Genomic DNA, 19,753 nt, shown 5'->3' with positions numbered 1-19,753 from the left:
CCCAGCTAGTAACTTTACTCAGGGTCCGAAATCCTGTGGGGAGGAAGTTTTCCCCCACACCAAATATCTTATCCTGGAAACCTAAATGTCCGAGATAGACTTTTTGTTATAATAATCAATATGAGCAATTAGTAAAGATAACATCGAAATCATGCACATATAACTAAGGATAATGTATGTCCCCTTGTGTGATTGTGACGTATGCTCTCTCTTTCAAGAGACAGATCTATAAGACTAGAAATATATGCACAATAAAAGTTAAACAAGCATGAAAGACAAATATAATTATGAATTGTAATTGATTTATATTAATAGAAAGCAAAAACTAAACAAAAATACGTTATAAAACCATTTCAACTATTTTGTAACTTATTGACACTTACAGCTAGTTGGTAAAATAATTAGTTTGCTACTTTATAAACATCTGAAATATATTTAAATATTTAGTTATTTACTTTTATGTGTAGTAACATAACAAGTATAAGTAGTGCCATATCTGACTCTCGTAGCGTTAGTCAAGGCAGTCAGGAAACATGTTCTCTGCTTAGGCTTCCCATCCACATATTCCAAGCTTTGACTCATTGCATATCTTTACTCTTTTCCACCCCCTCAGTCTGATCCAGGCCAAGCCCTCCTTTCCTTCATTCCCACATATATATTTCGCTCCACGCCATTGGTCTGGAAAGGAACCACTTGATGAAGACAGAGAGAGAGAGAGAGAGAGAGAGAGAGATAGAAAAGGAAGGAAGGAATGCTTTTGAGGAGAGAAATCATGCACGAGCGCCCTCCGAAAGAACCGCGGCTCTTAAGAGAAGCTTGATCCGTTCGCCTCAAAACGAAATATAAAAAGCAAAGACCGCTCCTACGCTCGAGAGTGGAGAATATTTTCATAAAGGGAATTTCCTTCCGAAGGGACTGCGGGAGAAAACTCATTGGCGGGTTATCTCTCACAAGGAAAAGCAACAGTGTTGCCGCGTCGCAGTAGTACTATTCCCCAAAAGGGTACATGCCAGCGCTGACATCAATAATTTCTCCCTAACTGTTCCAGGACAAGGAGTAGGATATTTCTTAACAACTTGAAGAAAATATGACGATTCCCGCCTTCCAATTCAAGAACAATCAAATCAGTTCTATAAATTACGCACACGCACAGCAGACACGATTCCACACAGGTAAAATAGGGGGAACGAAAAATCAGGCAAGCCAAGCCTGCCATTGTTCGAGTCCTCGTCGAGAGAGACCATTTTTCGCTGAAAATTCTACGAATGAATCAAATCAGTGTTGCCAGTTCGATGTGCCCATTTAATATAACAGAAGTTTCAGAAAATTTACATATTGTTTACAATGCTCATAATGGGATTTAAAAGTTTTCCTTGATTCTGTAGCTTGCTTTTCCTTTCTGTTGTCTATTTCTTGTTCTTACTATGTATTTCATTTCCAATTCCTATCAAAGTGCACATTTGCTGTTTTCCATACCGTCTCGAATGCTTATTGAATGTGCGATCCTTCACTACTGTAGTTACATTCATTACACAGGGTGCGGCATAATTCGCTATCCCAAAAGAGAAAGTTGCATACTGAGGTTAACAACAACAATAAACTCAACAATGGCACAAGCTTAGGTGCAACTGTCTGTTTCTCTCTGTCGACAGATAATGAGGTGGGAAAACATTCGCATAGCAACACTCACTTGCAGTTGTGACGCGAAAATGAACTCGATGCCAAAATTGCAGGGCTAGCGAGTTATGCTGCGCACTGTACATTAAATACAGATTTGCGGTCTGTTATTGCGGTTCTGGCTAATTTTCAGTGCGACTTTCCTGTAGTCTCTTAACGCTTCATTCCTATATTTTCGAATGTATATTTTCACTCTGAAAATGTATGTTTTCTTGCTTTCTACTCATTTAGTGAATTTTTCTCCTCTTTCACTATCAATTTCCCGTTTCGCTTATACATACATTTGTATCCTCTTCTCATCTATCTACCTTTAGGTTTTAACGCTTCTTTTCAATTCCCTATATTAGTGCCTATTTTGGCACAATCTCTGCTTTAGGGCCTAATTTAAGATTTTAGTACTCTTTCCTTTTATAACTTGTTTCACGTTTTTAGTCTTCATACCCCTCTTTAGTGCCTATTTTACTCCCTTAGATCAAATTTTGTCTCCCCTATTGCCTACTTTACACTTATATGGCCTAATTTATCTCACCAGTGCCTATCTTCCTTCTTTATAGTAATCTATCCATGTTAGTATCGAAGGATACACTTTCAGTCCAAATTTAACACAATTTATACAAACTTTTCCGTGTTTCAACACTGTTAGTGGCGGTTTCCTTATTCTGTTTATATTAGTGCTTATTTAACATAAGCTCTCTTATGCTCCGATAGGCAAATCCTGACAGAAGCTACACAGAAATAGCGGCCTAAGACCGTCAATTTCAGCAATTATTCCAACAATGACCATGAGCGTTATCCCAAAAATGACCGTAGCCGTTAAACTATGTATGGTAATCACATAGTCAATCCATTTCAAATAAGTTTTAAAAATACATTTATGGAGCACTCTGCTGCAATTTATAACAATTATCTCTGTCTTTAAGAAAGACAAAATATTGAATTTTAAATTAAGAAATACGGTTGCTTCTCGTTTTCGTAAACTGACAGGTAAACTGTTAAATTTTAACGGTAGAATCGTGTAAACACTGTACACTTTAAGGTGGAATTCAAACTACTGTGTAGTGTCCGTCAGCCGGGGATCAAACCATGGTCCCTCTGATTACGAGGCGACGTCGTTACCCGCCTATTTCACGTCGTGCTTGTATGAAAAACTCAATATGCTGACCAAGGCAGAAATTTATTTCATTTTAAAACATAAACTAAACGTAACGTTTCAACCTTCTAGCAAGGTCTTCTTCAGACTCTGTACCAAGTACAAATGAAACAAGGTACAAAACAGGAAGATATATATACACAGAAATCACTCCCCTCCAGACAGAAGATTATTGGAACATTCCAGCAGGTGGCCTTCCATTGTCAACTGTACTTTCACCTGACAGGCGATTTGGATAAACATTTCCTTTCATCTGGAAAATGGTTGGACTCTTTTATCTCACGCTCTTTTTTTATCCTTTTTTTTCTTCATTCCTCTTCCTTATCTCCTCTTTCGTTCTTCCCTATATTGTTTCAACCTGTCTTTCAGCCTCCTTTTTCGTTTCTCCTATATACACACACTGACATTCTTTACACTTCACTTTGTAGATAATGCCTTCCTCTTCTCTGTTTTCCTTTTTATTGTTTGCATTCTTCGCAATTTATTAAGATGCTTCGCCCTCCCTTCCTGTAAGTTTCCTGCTGGAATGTGCCACAAACAACTTTCTAATAATCTTGTGTCTGGAGGGGGAGTGATTTTTGTGTATATACATATATACACATGTATATCTTCCTCTTTTGAACCTTGTTCCATTTGTACTTGGTACAATCTGAAGAAGACCGTGCTAGAAGGTTGAAACGTTACGTTTAGTTTATGTCTTATAACAAAAATTCATTTCTGCCTTGGTCAGCAATTTGAGTTTTTCATATCATGGAAACAAGGCTTAATGGTGTTATAGTGGTGCTTGTATATTGCTTATCTTATTGTGATTACTTCATGTTTAGTTCCCGGCGACACAATCTCAGTGCCTACTTAACGAATTTTACAAATTTTCAGTGCCTGTTTTTATACTTATAGTGTCAATTCTCCTATTTTGTTCCATTTTAGTGTTTATTTTAGACTTTCGGTATTAGTGTGTTGCAGAGAGAGAGGATTTTGGTCGAGCGCCAAATAGTTCGCACGGACGACGCTAGATAGCGTACGGAATTGAGGGCTTCTTCGCTCGAGCGAATAACGCTCGAACAGGCAAAACGAGCGGTATACACTCGGAGCCAGTAGTACACATATAACCGTACTTTGTCTGTGGTAGTAGGCCTTCAAATATGGATCGTGAAGTGAAAGGCACAGTGAATAATATCCGTCGCACATTCCCATCTTCCAGTCCACCTCTCCTTTAGCACATTCGTAAATGCTACCCCATTTACAATGAAAAATTACAAGCACACATACCGGCACACATTAGTGAAGATTGAGAGCGCACTGCAGTTCATATCAAAACAGACTAGAATGAGAGCTATATCCATCCGCGCATATATTCATATTTTCAAAGTATCTGCAGGAGGCAGCACCAACAGATCGCCAATCGATTTCGGATGGAAGTGGATGATGGATGAGCAGTGTGTGGGGGTGGAGGATGTCCATCGGTTATATTTCAGGAACAAATGTCCTTCGCTTGGGAATAGCCTCCTCTTTAATCTCTTTTAATTGCGTTTTTTCCTCTAAAGGGCGGATCAATTCTTCACTGTCTTACGTCGGAAGGTCATTTGCTTCGCAGCGTGCAACAATGGGGCTCTACGCGTAATTACAGGTCAAATTACAGTTATCTGTGCGGATGTTGCCGGCACTCATTTTTCACAGAGAAGAACCGGCGGAGTGGTTAGCGTGACGCCATTCTGAGTAAGGCACGGATGTACTATAAGTTCTCTTGGAAACCTTTGTTTTAAACTCACCTTATGCTCGCATAGGCTAATCGGGTCTAAATTTACATTTTAAAGTTTGATCCTAAACACCGAGAATCAAAATCGGGAGCCAACCTAAGTGGTGGAGTAGCTAGCAAAGCGCGCAAAGACACCAAAGGTCACAGGTTTGAATCTCTTCCTCGGCATGGGTGTTTTTTGCGAGCGTCCGTTCAATTTCATCATGTCATCAGTCATCCTCATCGTCGTGGTTAGCGAAAAGGGCACGAGAAGCGACGCAAAATAACAAGAATCAAATCAAAATCAAAATCAAGACCGGGGACCCTTGCATACAAGGTGAAATTGCGAAATCAAGCTCTACCAAGAAGGGAATACCAACCCTCTGGCGTTGTATTCATCGTTGATTGATTGATTGATTTGGTGTTTTAAGTCCATCAGGACTGGACCTACAGTGTGATCGCAACCACTGTGTGCCTTCACTGGGAATGGAACCCGGGACCCATTGATTACAAGGCGGCGACGTTACCACTGCGCCATCGGGGAGGCCCTCGCTGTTGAATTTTCAACCCTAAACGTGCTACGACGCTAGGGTTTCCGGCTTCAAATCCCGGCCTGGGCGTTCCTTGCGAGTGTCCGTTCCATCAATTTAATCATCACTCATCTTCATCCTTCGCGATTTCCTCTTCGAAATTCCCTTTTCCCTTAAAATTTCGGCCGAACTGAACTGCAAAAAGGAAAATCTCCCTTCGTGTGGCAACACTGGTTGACCTTGAGAGCTATTTCTGACAGCCAATCGTCTTCGTGAGAGTGTACGCTGGTGGGATAATAAGCTCAGTTGCGAAGTGTACACTGTTGGGGTAGCATCGCTTGTTCTCTAGCAATACCAATGCTAGTTTGTGTATTCTTATTGTTATGAAACAATCAATCACTCTTTTAGCTTTGTATCATTGTTATTAATTTCAATTTTCGATCGTCCGTTCGCAGATAACCATACTCTGACAATGGGTTTGGCAACATACGATCCCTGTTCAGTTCGTCCTCCGAGCAGTGTTCGTTACCTAGTGACACGAACCTAAACGATGTTTGCCGAACACAAACTGTGTTCGACCGTTAGTTTGAAAGCTGCCATTGCATTAGCAGCAGTTCTTTAGTCACTGACATACCTAATCGAGCAGATAATTTATTTATCATCCATCGATTTCGAAAAGGCTGGCCTGGATATCCATAAGAAAGGAGGGAGGGGCACGGTGCTATTATAAGGGGAGGGGGTACAACCTCAGGATCATCCGCATTACGTCACACTGTTAAAGCTAATGCGTCGGTTAACCAATCCGAGTCCGCAGGTTTTGCGCGGGGAAACAAAAGAGTTTGCCGTCCCGTTGCCATGGATACATGACATCCCGCAAAACTCCGAGTTTCCTTACCTTCCGCGTTTTCCGGTGTGTTGTTGTTAACTGCCTCCAGGCGGCGCTGATGGCGAGGATAAAAGAGGAGTTAAGCGGCGAAATGCGGGCGCAGGGCAAATTAAGGTGGTTTCGCAAAGTGACCGCCGGGTGTCACGAGTTTTGAAGGACTGCCGAATGAGGAGGGGAGGGGGTTGGGGTGGAAAACAAAATTATGGAGTGACGGGTTTATTCTGTGGCAGAGAGTGAGCATTATGAAAACACGTTACGTTCTCTTCAACCTCCGCTCAAGCCCCCTCCCCTTCCCCCTGGGAGAAACACACGTATCAGTTACGTAGGTTACGCGAAGAGTGTGCATACCAGAGGTCGTAGGTTCGAATCCTTGGCAAGGTACGCATAGAAATTGCTATGAATAGCCCAAATATTGGTGACTGTTAGAAAACATATGATTCGAAATACCTCTCTGATAGCCTGTACATAATACTGTCGTCTTGTAACCAAGGGTCCCCGGGTTTGATTCCCTGCATGGGCGAATTGCACAGTGGTTCTCATCCCACTTTAAACCGTACGAACTGTCCCGATTAGCCTAGCTGCGCCTAAAATTGGACTAAACAAATAAGTTTTAAGTTTATAAGTCGCCTTTGTGCACAGCTAGGTTAATCGTGACAGGGCCCACAGTTCGAGAGTGCGATCCGAATCGCCGTGTGCCCTTGAATACAAGGCGACGAGGTTACCACTGCGCCAAACAAAGGACACTCCGTCATTATCGAAAGAGCTGGTTACTTGTTTTTAATCATGTTTGGTCACAAGTATTAGATTTTCGTAAATCTAAGCAAAATCTTCCATGTGAATTATGTTTCTAAAAACTAGCCACCAATATACAGTCCCTACCAAAAGTTTCAGACCACCAACTTTTTTCATATAAATTAATCCTGACCGAAAGTTTTTGGTACAAATATGGAGTGAAATTGTATGGAAACAATATAGTGTGTGAGGCATATATTGCCGAAAAAAAATATTGGTACACGTCTTGTAGTTCTTGAGATACGAAAGTGGAAAATCAAATTTCTTAACTGAAAAATCCAGCATTTTGAAGTACAGATGAATGTGAAGGGCCAGGGGGAAAAACGATGAATGTCGATTTTTCGCCCATTTTGAGATCGCAACGCCATCTGATAGTTCAGAAGCTGTACTATAAGCATGAGAACGGCCTTGTTTGGGAAACGATGAGAAGTGCCTGAAAAACGCATTATTATTTTGGCATTTATTAACGTTCTTATGGAAAGAAATACTTTGTTTTTCATTTCCTGGCAAATCGTCTCGAATGAACATTCATCGTTTTTCCCCCTGGCCCTTCATGTGTATACACGTAACCGACGTCATTATGACAGTACTGAATTTTTTCCAGTATTGTGGATCATGAACAAAGGTTTTCGCGCAAAAAAATCCAAAATTGGTTTCTCGTTTTATATTTTTTCTACAATTCGCAAAATAAAAAATACAGCGAAAACTGAGAGGTCCTCAGATAACAATATCTTCCTTAGCGACTGCGCTGGAGTGAACAAATTTTATCAGTCATTAGTTGAAATGTGTGTCAATAGATGGCGCAGAAAGACATATCTCGAGTAGCAACATTGTGCAAGTCCAAACCTGTTTTCGTTACGCTTGATAATAAAATAGGTTATTTGAATCGCAAGCTACGTGATAATGGGGAAAAAATCTGTGCACTTGGCCGTGAAATGGCAAATAATTGGTATGTACAGATGCAATAGGTCTCATAGAGAAATTGCAGTCGCATTGAATGTGAGTAAAACATGCGTGGCGAACACATTAAACAAATTCAAGCAGCCAGGTACAGTGGTTGATAAACCACGCTCCGGCCGCCCCAGGGTAACGTCTGTACGCGAGGACCGGATTATCTCGAGAGTGGCAAAGAATAACCGTAAAGCCCATCTTCTAGCGATAATGAGGGAATTTGAAGATTCCACTAATGAAAGGGTTTCAAATATTACCATTTCGCGTCGTCTTGGGGAATATGGACTTGCGTCTTACGCTCCTCTCAAAAGCCATTGCTCAACAATGTACATAAGAGAAATCGTGTGAAGTGGTGCAAAAATAAAATAAACTGGTCCATGGAATATTGGGGTAAGGTCCTTTTCAGTGAAGAATCGAGATTCGTGCTGTACAGCTCCCGAAAAGTGAGAATTCGGAGGACAGCAATCGAGAAACTTCTCCCCGAATGTCTCGTGCAAGGTGTTCAGGGTGGGGGTCAATGAGTCGTGATCTGGGGATGCATGTCTGCTGCAGGGACCGGGATTTTGAGATTCATTCCTGGCTCCACGGAATCACGAGAATACATCGAAACAATGAAAGACAACGTGCTCCCGTCCGTCCAGAAGCTCCACAACGGGTACTTCGTCTTCCAGCAGGAGAACGCGACTTGCCACACGTCAGCGGCAAAGATGGCTTGGATTCAAGCAAGGGAAATCCCATTGTTGCCTTGGCCAGCACGAAGTCCGGACCTGAATCCTATAGAAAACCTATGGAATACCATTGGTCTTCGCGTAGCCAGACGCCAGCCAAGGAATGTCCAGGAACTTCGTGAACAGATCTCCAAAGTATGGAATGAGATTACGCCCCAAGAATGACAGAAATTGGTCCGCAGCATGAGAAAACGTGTGCAAATGTGCTTGAAACTTAGAGGTGGACCTGTTGATTATTAAAATTTCACACTTCATTCATCTAATTTCAGGAGAAATGTTTCCAAGTATATTTTCAAAGTTCAGATTTAATGATTTTACAAATTGTACCTTTGGTTGAATCTATTAGTTATAAGTGCATTAATATGCCCTTACACTTTCTTGATCTTGATGTACCTTTCAATAACAGTATACATAATAATTCCAATTTTGTATTAAAGTGTTTATTTCATGAAAAGCACTCACATATGTACTTTTCTTTGTTTGTCTGAAAAACACATGCCAAGGTGGTCTTAAACTTTTGGTACGGACTGTACTGCCACGAGAAACACGCACATATGTCAGCAGCATGATTTCTAGCTCTGGAGACTCCAGAAGTATGGTCTCTTCGTGTCCGTGCCGGAGTGGTTAGCTCAGTACGCCGGGTTTAAATCCCGCAACCTGGGCATAGGTGCTCTTTGTGAGTGTCCCGTCATCAATTTCATTATGGCATCATTCATGCTCATCTTAGCGATTAGCCAAAAAGTGGCAGAAATGCTAAGTAAAATAAACCAAATCACTATACGTTTAGATACCAGATTAGTTAGTAGGCTAACCATCGATTAGACTAAGTTTTTCTGCCGTTCATTTTTGAGGTGACGGATAATAGTCAACTAGTTATTAATATTCACTCGACCTCGACCCATAACGCAGAAGGATCCACAAGATGGCAGCAGTTGCTCATTCGGCAGTCCCTTCACTTAAAAAAATATCGCCGGTCCGCAGCGAGGTGTGTATCCTGGGATATAGGCAACACGTGATGCATTGTTCCCTCGGGGGACCAAGGCAAGCGATGCACTCGCTCTTATCGGAAGGATGGTTTCGTTGGGGGGAGAAGGGGGCGGGGGAGGAGGAGACCATATACCGCAGGATGTGGTCCAGAACTTATGGGGGAAGCCGGCGGAACGATTCATATGTTCGGAGACTGGTCATAAAATTTTGCATCCGAGAGTCGATAAGGGTGGTTGCAATATGGACCGGACCCTAAGGGTAAGCAGGGTGCCTACCGAAATAACAAATCCAAAATTCTTGGCTCTTTCTTGACCTCCTTACTTCGTTTTTCTTAACACTTCTTTAATCGCCCCCTAGTTAGGAATAGTTCAAAATTAAGGAAATAGATATTTTTATTCAATGAAAAACCCTTACCACACGGCCTGTTAAGATTAAAAAACTGAATCTGTCCTCTAACAAGACTTACTTTAATTATTAATGCATGTAAAAATTAATGCTTCAGACTGCATCCTCGATGGGGAATGGCCACATTATTTAATATTTTTACAAAACTTCACGCATACAAGAATGTACGTATTAAGAAACAAAGTGAGCAAATCTTAACCATTAATCAATACAATTTTAGATTTCCAAACATCCAATTTTATCGAGTCTCAGTACAGGTATATAACAATGTAAATTCATTATAATCTAGAAAAGCAAAACTTCTTGATTTTATTGACCGACATGTTGATGTACTGACTTTTTCTTGACTGGCAGACACCCTAGGATTGTTGAAACAGCTAAAGTAGAATTCTGCCGTGATGTATTAATAATATGATGGTAACTGTAGCTGGTTCAAAAGCGCTGGACATGTACAGTCACGGACATTCCTGAGCTGTGATAAAATCTTCGCTAGCTTCTTCTCGACTACAGTATAAGTCTAAATGAATACTGATACGTCCTTTCCCATTTCACTAGTATTTATTGTTATTAATTTTCTTTTCTTTTGTACAAATGTTTATTGTTCTTTAATCTTAATTTCTGTGATTTACCTATCTTTGATAATGTCAGGTTAGTAACTAACCTGCATATACTTGTATTGTAAGGGTTGTTACCATGGCAATTACAAGTGTCTTTTGTCTGGACTTGGAAGTTCGGGCTCGGTTTTTGGAAAGAGTGATCAAGTTGAATTATAAGAAGTCTAATTTCTTTCAGTGACATGGATTATATATTAGAAATATAAGTATTTAGTTTGCAAAGAAGTACAATAGACTTGCTTTTCCTTAGTGAAAACTTAACTTTGATTTTTATTTGGTTTGAACAACGAAGAGAGATATTACCTCCACACCCTGAGAGGCATCACGTGTATGCTTACGAGTCTTTCATGTGAACTTATTATTTGCTCTGGTAGTTAAATCATGTTCTTTTAACCAAAGAACGTGTAAATACTTCATAAGATTCAATAAAGGACAACTACAAAGGCTGAATACATATCCAAGACCTCTTAACTTTACAACACTCGTCAATTTGTCTTCCTTATCCCCGAGATCCTTAGGGAGATTGGGAACTCTGCCATATTATACTTCCCTTTAGCTTTTGCCCCATTATGTGACTTTATAAGGAGACTAACCAAGGCTTAAGTTTAAAAGTTGTTAAAAGTTTAAAGAGATTAAGTCAAGGACCAATATTTTTCAGTTCAGTGCAAGCTCTTTGGAAAAAAAATAAGCATTGAATATGCATAGTAATTTCAATGTAATATATTTTTTCGTCCAGGATTTTGACTTTCAATGGGATCATTACAACCCATTAGTGTCCGCGACTGTACAACAAAAGTCTTGAATTCAAATTTCAATCCAGGTCCTTTATACTCACTCAGGTTAATCGATTCATTGCTTTCTGCCTCTTTTTATTGGTTGGTTGGTTATTTAAAATTATAATGGATACGTCAGCACTGCGGCTAGTAGCGCCGTTCTCATACTACGGGGACATAAGCCATTCAGTGAAAACAGAACTGATTCAAGTTAATGGATTAAAAGACCAAACGCTAGACAAATAAAAATATGTTTAAAAAACCGCTTCAGTTCACGTGAAATCACGGACTACCACTTCACCTTGTTCTAGATAACGTGAATGTTTCCCTTGTAAGATTTTTCTCCTCTTTCCGAGTAACTGAATTTTTCCGGGAGTTTTTCGGAATTTTTAGGGACTTTACATGGAAGATTTTCTTTAAAGCATATCGAACAACTAAATCACTATGCCAGCGTGTCCAGGTGTCGGACGCTCAAGCATGCAGTACTCGGGGGTACTACGTGGTAGCTTCGAAGAAGGTCGCGTCTGGGATAAAAATGAACTTCTACTCAATAACACCATAGGACCCTTAGCTGAGCAATGAACTACGATTACATGAATGGCTATATGAAGATTGAGCACGGGGATGAATGCTGTTCGTGATATTAAGCTCCCCACATTCCGATATTGACACGTTAATTTAGCGTGTACAATAATTAATTTTATCTAGGTAATCATCGTCCCAAATAAACAAAAGTAAGATAAAGTTCCCCGTGCTTATTGTCCACTGGTATGATGAACACAACGCTCTGGCTGCCTTTACCCCTACCCAGGTTTGTCAGACCCCAGAGGAATCGAACCCGGGTGTTCCGCGTGGCAGTCAAGACGCCCTATCGACTGTAACGCCACAAACGTAACAGGAAACCGACATAAAACTACAATTAAGTACGAGCCAATTACAACTAAAAGCTCCTCGAAGCTACTTCTGTTCCCTACAATCTTCAAAATTCTCTCAAGAATCAATTCACTCGCGCCTAATCCTCGATTCAAGAAATCCAATCACTGAACCGAACATTATCCAAGTTAAGCGAATTCAAAATTTGTTCACAAAGTACGTATATTAATTTCTCCTCTTAGCTTCCCCCAAGGGTTTTATATTTTGGGGAGAACAACCCCCCCCCCCCCCAACCACCTTTTTTTTACAATACAGTTTTCAACAAATGAGTCCAATGAACATAGGAAATGCAACATTTAGGATCATTGTACGAGGAGCAATTTGCATACGTGGTTTATTTTCCTTTCCATCTCCTGCATTGAAAACAGTACGACATTTATATTGTAATTTTCTGCTATCAATCTTTACCTTTTCGTTACAAGTTACTACCTGTATATGAGGCACAAGATTAGCCTAAGAATTTATTAAATATTAATTTTCGTGTAAAGGAAGGTCTCTCGATATTTCATTTACAGATCATTTCAATCCAATCATAAGTCTGTATGGAGGATTGCATTTACACGACAAAAATAGATATGTTCTGTACTTTCATAAATCAAATGTTTTAATTTGACATTAATTTACATTTACTTATTAAAATATGAATTTTCAGTGGTGTATAATAATATTACATCGTGCACATGCACGTCTGGTATGGGGAACAAGAGAGGCCAGGCCCTTTCCTGGAAAATGAATGCCAACCAGAAGTTATAGTTTTCACTCTTACAATTTCTTTTCAGTCACATTAATTTATGTTTATTATAAGGTCGTTGCATATATATGGTAACTTCTAACTGAAGAAGTGTTTTTTTTATTTTAGGGGACATCACTATTAGGGAGGAAAATATGCTTGGTTTGGCCCCTGCAATAAATACCGCTTGCCCCTCGCTGAAAAGTATCTTGCAAACATTCATGATTGTGTCTGTATGTAGATGTTGCTTGTGGTTCTACATATTTGTTTTGTATAACTGCTTCAAATATTAGAAAATCAATTTTGCATGATGTTGGTAACTTTATTATCGTTTGCGTTTCCGATATTAAGAGTAATAAGCGCTTATCGAGTAAGATCCAGTTTTTGACACGCTGTACGGAGGAAGTGCATTGGATTATCGTCTGTTTTGCTCCCTTAGAGCTAACCGTTAATCGAGACTCTTTCCCCCCGCCCCCTTCCATGGTCCAATTATCAATCTCGATACAGTTTCTTCTTCGATTCCCGACTTGTACATAGGTGTTCTTTGCGAGTGTCTATTCATAAACTCGTATGTAATCAACATCCACCCTCATCGTTTCGATTACCCCAAAATAGAAAAACTACGTAAAATACGGGATTCTTCTTCCATTCCCTAAGTGTGGATCATTACATTACTGTCTATCGCCTATTTCTTCCTATTTGGTAAACCTTTATTACTTTATATTCCTTGATCGAACTTACCTTCATAAGATTTCTCATTAATTATATGTACTTATCATTGTCTACATGCGTTCTATTCGTGTTCTCTCTCTAATTCAAAGTGTCCAATTCTGTGAATAGATTTAGTTTCATCGAACCACCACATGTACCTTTGTAACATAACTGGATTAGAACCTTCATCAACTGTCCATTGAAGATTGGGTTTACCTTGAACTATTTTGTAACCCTTAATGTGTTTTCTATGTCCCCCATGTCAAACGAAGTATTATTAACTTAATCCTACGGAAAATTCTACATAATACTTAAGGAGTATTACAAAGTTATTATTGAGTATCACATATATTGCATGGTGGATTGGTTTAATTTACCATTACTGAATGACGTACATAGATTGCGTAGGATTTGTAGCTTTCGTAAGAACGTGATTCGAACAAGTGTTCTTTGGTTACCAGCCAGGTTAAATCGGCGTTACTATGCAACGATTGGCGCGCACACATTGCTCTCATCTTCAGGGGGAAATGTTGGATGCCAATGTCGATTGAACCTGGCTGGTAACCGGAGAACACTTGTTCGAATAGTTTGTGTGGTTCGTTTAACTTCTTCCCTTCGGCGTCAAAGCTATGAAAAGGTTTAAGGATTCGGTTGCAAGTGGGTCACATTACACTCATCTATATTCAACAGCTCTTAAGAGATTCGTACACTTTCAACCTTAATACAAGAAAAACATTGTTGGGACATGGTTTCAGAGGTAACAGGTATATAACTTTTACTGGACAACAAGTAACTTTACAACACTAAGTTTACTAAAAACAAAAGATCTACGGTACCTTTTTGCCATCCAGCTCGTGTGTGCCTTGAGCTAATACCTTATCTACGCTAGCTGGATCGGCGAAGGTGATAAATCCGAAGCCCCTACAACAAACATAAACAGTTTCTATTACTAGGTGAACTACCAAGACAGACTAGTGAAAAAAATGTTTAGTAGTAGAACACTATACCCTATCGGAATTGTTTGTTGAGCTTGGAGACAAGTTTAAAACCCATGTTGCGGCGATGGAATTAGTTTCTAGCAAAAAAAAAAATATGGTTATCCTGTTAGGAAGCAAAACAACGCGCATGGGTGTTGTGCGGGTTAAAGACGCTCTCAGGATACTGCCACAAATTGGTGCTCTGTCAGGACTGATGGTTGATACGGTAAACCTACGTACGGTGTGGATTGCGGGTGTCCCCTGGCTAGCATATAATCATGAATGCACTGCGTTCTGCCACGATCCCCGTCAGGCAGGCTATTACGGAGTAACGATGACATGCGTGATATGACATGACTTGTGCGCAACTGATGTCAAACGTATCTGGGAAATGCACGCGTTGCGTGACGAGGATTTGAACAGCACTAATGGGAAGTCCCCCTGAACATAATTCAAGAAACACTGCGATTATAATTTGCTGTAAAAATATGTGACAGCATTTTGGAACAATGTCAAAAGGAAATAATAAGGCCCGTTCGTAATGCCAAGTGATTGAGATTATGCACACATGATGGAAAGCCTAGTTTCATGTTCAAGTGGACGCTTTCTCCACCTAATTGGTTCGCAGCCATGACTGTGGCAGTGGCGCCTCTGTCGTCTGTTTCCACAACTACGCCGACGAAGCGTGAAAAAATAATATTTGACAGTCTTTCACTTGTGGTATGATTTATTACATGTTCATGAATCGTTTAATCACATCATTAAAAAAAAAATCACTGACTTTATAATTACCCTGTATTTCTGTAATGCTACATTATAAGAACTGCAGTAGGGTAGGAATATCACATCAGTCTGGTGACTATTAGCGCTAGTATGAGTAGATGTAGCAGTCAATCACCAATGAAAAAGCCTGCCAATGTATAACTGTATTAAAAATTACCTCTCCGCTCAACAAACAACTCCCAACATATGCATTGCACCAATGTTTGACTAGTTTATTAAAACTAACACTAAAGCTATGTAGTCGCTAAAGAAAAGTGCTCTGTTAACCACACATACACACTCTTAAGACTCTAGTAGTATAAATCATGTTTAGTAGTTGCCTGCACCAAAAAGGGGAAGAAACAGTAGGGCAGGGGGAGCTGGATAGGTATATGAAGGAATGGGAGAGATGTGAGCTTCATTGTTTAAGAAATGTCGCTCATCTTGACATACCTGTAAAGGCTCCTAGAATAGCGGTCATTCTTGCCATGTTACTGCTGCAATCTAATGTCCCATCTTAATATTGTTGCCAGAGATATTAGCAACAGTCACAACAGAGAAGAAATGACAATGTATAGAGATTTAGACTATTTTCTATATCACACTATGAGCACTAAAACATATTTTTACCTTATCCTGTCGAGATGCAACCCAACGTTACGCACTTCATTTACCCTGACGTATATGCAATCAGAAAAGCAAACCAGTATCTCGGGTTACATATAGGGCTAGGTTAAAGTCCAGCAATCTTGTACTTGCATTACAGTCCTTTGCACAAAGGTAAAACTTCACTTGTTTCCCGGTTAGGTTTAAATTGCCCAGAAGTATCAAATAATGATTTATGGAAGTAACTATTTGAAAAAAATAATTAAATGGTGATATACAGTACAGAACTAGCTGTATCAACACTAAAATGTTGTTACTATCAATTTTATTAAGTCTTGCATACTTTTCTATTATTGGGAAAATAAACGTCAGATAAAGGATTACTGAATGTACGTACAATAAATCGTGTTACGTTGCGCTTAAATCTTAGGCAATATAGGCCTAATACAAAATGGGGAAAGATGTGTATTCTGGTCACATATTTACGTGTGTTCGCATTCATATATAATTAACACTTGGCAATCATTTTCAGAAGGTTTAGTACATATTAAGTGTATTTGACATAGGCTACATTACATTTCGTAAATTCTATGGCACACTTCTAAAATATACTCACATAAATTGAAATAACAATGTCATTTTATGTAACAATTCTTATTAAGTAATACGTAATGTATGCAATTCTGGAGATGGGACTCAAAATACTTGGGGTTCGGATCCCACTTTAATCTGTGGGTTCAGTCTCGTTTAGCATATCTGTGCATAAAGTGGACTTTATGGTGCATTTAGGGAAAACAAGGAAAGCCCACCCCTAAACCAAACAATTCTTTATGTACCTTACTCCCTTCCTTTTTATTAGAAAAATCTATCGTCGTTATTCAGTTCCAGGAATCTCATGGAAATCAATCTTTCTTTTCCACCCCTCGTACTCTCGAGGGAGTATAGGGGAGGCAGAGAGAGAGACGTAACTGATAAAATGGTTCAATGAGGATGCATAGTTCCCAGAAATAAACGACTACCGCGAATTCCAGACATGCTTTCTCGCAGATACTCGAGTGCGTCAGAGGGTACGTTCACTCCTCGATCTCTCCCCCAGACATTGACACACAAAACAAAGCGCCATAACACTGAAAATCTCCGCTATCTTGACTCCAATTAGATCATCTTTGTTTGCTGTCCACTCAAAAAGATACGAGCAGCGGACACTTTTCTGTTTGAATGTTCCACATATGCACGATTGAAGTCACCGTGTACCTACGTTTCACCATTCACTTCAATAAAAACATTGCTCGAGAGTACATGGATACGTAGGGTTCGCAAAGAATTGGGAACTCCAGTCACCCGACCTAAATCCTTTTTGGACTTCCTCACACTGAAATTCATAACATCCATTGTTTGCGAACGTATGGCTAATGACCTAATGAAGAGAGGCAATCGTATCAGGTTAAAAACTTCACCTCTTAAATCGACGTCACACCCAACACTGAACGATGGGGGGAGTTCTGTAGTGGATTTGAAGCTAGTGCGGTGCGAACTTATATCCTGCACACTGCACGAACGCGATCGGCGAAGCCTCTTGCCTCTCTCCCTCCCTCTCATAAAGCATCATCTCCCCTGTTCGCTCTGCAGTCACCACGTACATACGAGAGTGCTCCCTGGATCTGATCTGCATATTGACGATATCCTACGAAAATAGTCTGGAGATTTGTGCTGTATGGTTTGTAAGCGTCGCTTCGTCAATTCCATCCTGCCGACTTCCGTGACGGCATGGTTAGCACGGCGCGCTACGACGTCAGGAGTTCCTGGTTCGAATCCCGGTCGGGGCATGGGTGTTCTATGTGCGAGTCCCTTCATCAATTTCATCATATCATCATCTTCGCGATTAGCCAAAAGTGGAAGAAAAACAACGTAAAATGACCAATATTACAAATTCATTGAAGCCAAGATTGCGGGTGCGCAACGGGGTACGGCGCTAAAACATGATGGGCCGTTTGTCCCTTGGCAGGAACTGAATTGTACAAAATTTTGAATAACGGTGAGGCATTTCAAAAGGAACATTTTGGAAACGACATCTGCTGAAACATGCGGAAGGTCACTTCCTTGGCCTATACTGATCGCGTATTTCTAGCTGGCGGCTGGAAAATAGTGTTGCCCACGAGACGAGACTTTGGCCTGTCTCGTCTCGTGGAAATGCTGTCTCGTCTCGAAAATATTCGTTTGTCTCATGACACATGGTAAATCTCGTCTCGTCTCGAATTTTTAAAAGCCTGTCCCGTCTCGTCCCGTGGACAACACTACTGGAAAACAACGAATCAGAGATCAGTTGAATTCTCATCGACTGGTATCGAGCATTTTCGTGTCATAAGGCACCGGCGGGACGAAACAAACGAGCGTCGGATGCACAGCATGTTGCCAAATGTACTTTAAAACAAAAAGGTGGGGAGAGAGTTGATCAGCACCAATACTGGATAAAAGTTGCACTATAGTACACAAAGCACGGGCAATTAGCACCCAAACACTCTGCAAGCAAGCTAATAAATATAACGGACAAAAACAGACGTACGCTTGGCAACGTTGTAACGGGAGAGCGATGTTACCACTACAACTTTTATTTCGCAACTGAGGTTGTTGACACACCGCCGAAGATGATTGGTGGACATATGGAGGAGCTATGTCGGTCAGCCGCCAGTCGGGGGCGCGGTCAGTATGGTGGCAACGTCGCTGCATGTTAATCACGTGGTCCCGAGTTCGATAGCCGGTGGAGGCACGTTGTGGTTCGCATCCGACTTTAAACTGTAGGTCCAGTATCGATTAGCCTAGCTTAAAACAAAAACTCAATGATGGGAGGTCAAGCCTATATAAAGCCAAGTACACATCCGGTGCAGTAGACTCAGCTCGAACGCTCCCATCCCCACCCTTTCTTTTATCCATTCACGATTACACACTGTCCTTGACAGTTTGGGCGATCGGGCACCAGGAGGCGGCACGGTCTCCGCGGACGGGGCCTCCCTCGAGTCCACGGCCCACTGGAGAAAAATCCCCGAGAGGTGGATTGACGCAGTTGTCATGGCAACTGGGGGATTCCCGGGGCCTGAAGCGTAAAGTGGCTTGTTAGCTGCGATCCTCCGGGACTCCCCTCGACAGCGACGGAATATCCCGCTTTTGCAGAGACAGTCGGGGTATTGTTCGCGAGGAATGCATGCTCCTGGGGGGTTGGGGAAGGGTTTTCCCGAAAGGGAAGGGGGCGGGATTTTGTCCCCGGGTGGGGGGAGTGGAGGTGAAGGTGTTGTGTGGGTGGGTCTGTTACGATGGTCGGCGTCTTGAGAGTATGAGAAATGATTTTTCCAGACACAACAGTACAATCGCAATAAGTATAGTATGTCTCCGAATGTAATTGTTATGATTATACGAGGGCTGGTGCATAAGTCATGGCAACCGGAGTGAACACGTCACTGGATAGCAGTGTGATGAACGGTTATCGTACAAAGAGCAGTGGTAATTTCATTGTTGATTGTAAATCGAAGCGGTAGATTGTAAATTTTACGGTATCTTCAGTGTACAACGACGATTTATTTATTTATTAACATTTCCAGTACATGAGAAGCAGTTTTAAACCAGAGAGAAAAACTAAGATTAAAGCAGTGAAAGAATACAAAGTAGTACTAAGATTATTATTATTACGTAGGTTGGTGATAAAAAACGAATAACAGCTGCTAATATCTATCTGGTTCGAGAGGTTTGAGATGTTAAACTGATTCGGAAGCATACGTAACGAGCAACATTGTACGAGTGAGAGTCTTGGAGTT

The 19,753-nt window shown here is 40.7% G+C and overlaps 1 protein-coding gene across 16 annotated transcripts in view; it reads right to left on the bottom strand.

Moving 5' to 3' along the window:
- The window catches only part of Rbp6 (RNA-binding protein 6), a 1,060,856-nt gene that overhangs the window by 667,917 nt on the left and 373,186 nt on the right, over nt 1–19,753 (bottom strand). For all 16 annotated transcript variants that reach the window (XM_083128271.1, XM_083128266.1, XM_083128274.1 and 13 more), the window contains exon 4: nt 14,439–14,523. In XM_083128271.1, the coding sequence (XP_082984397.1) occupies nt 14,439–14,523 (85 nt within the window). The remainder of the gene's footprint in view (nt 1–14,438; nt 14,524–19,753) is intronic.

The sequence above is a fragment of the Lepisma saccharinum genome, chromosome 9 (genome assembly GCF_977018435.1).
Source record: "Lepisma saccharinum chromosome 9, izLepSacc3.1, whole genome shotgun sequence".
In the NCBI taxonomy this organism is placed as follows: Eukaryota; Metazoa; Arthropoda; class Insecta; order Zygentoma; family Lepismatidae; genus Lepisma; species Lepisma saccharinum.
Note: the sequence above shows the minus strand (reverse complement) of the source record. Positions and strands in the feature narration are given on the sequence as shown.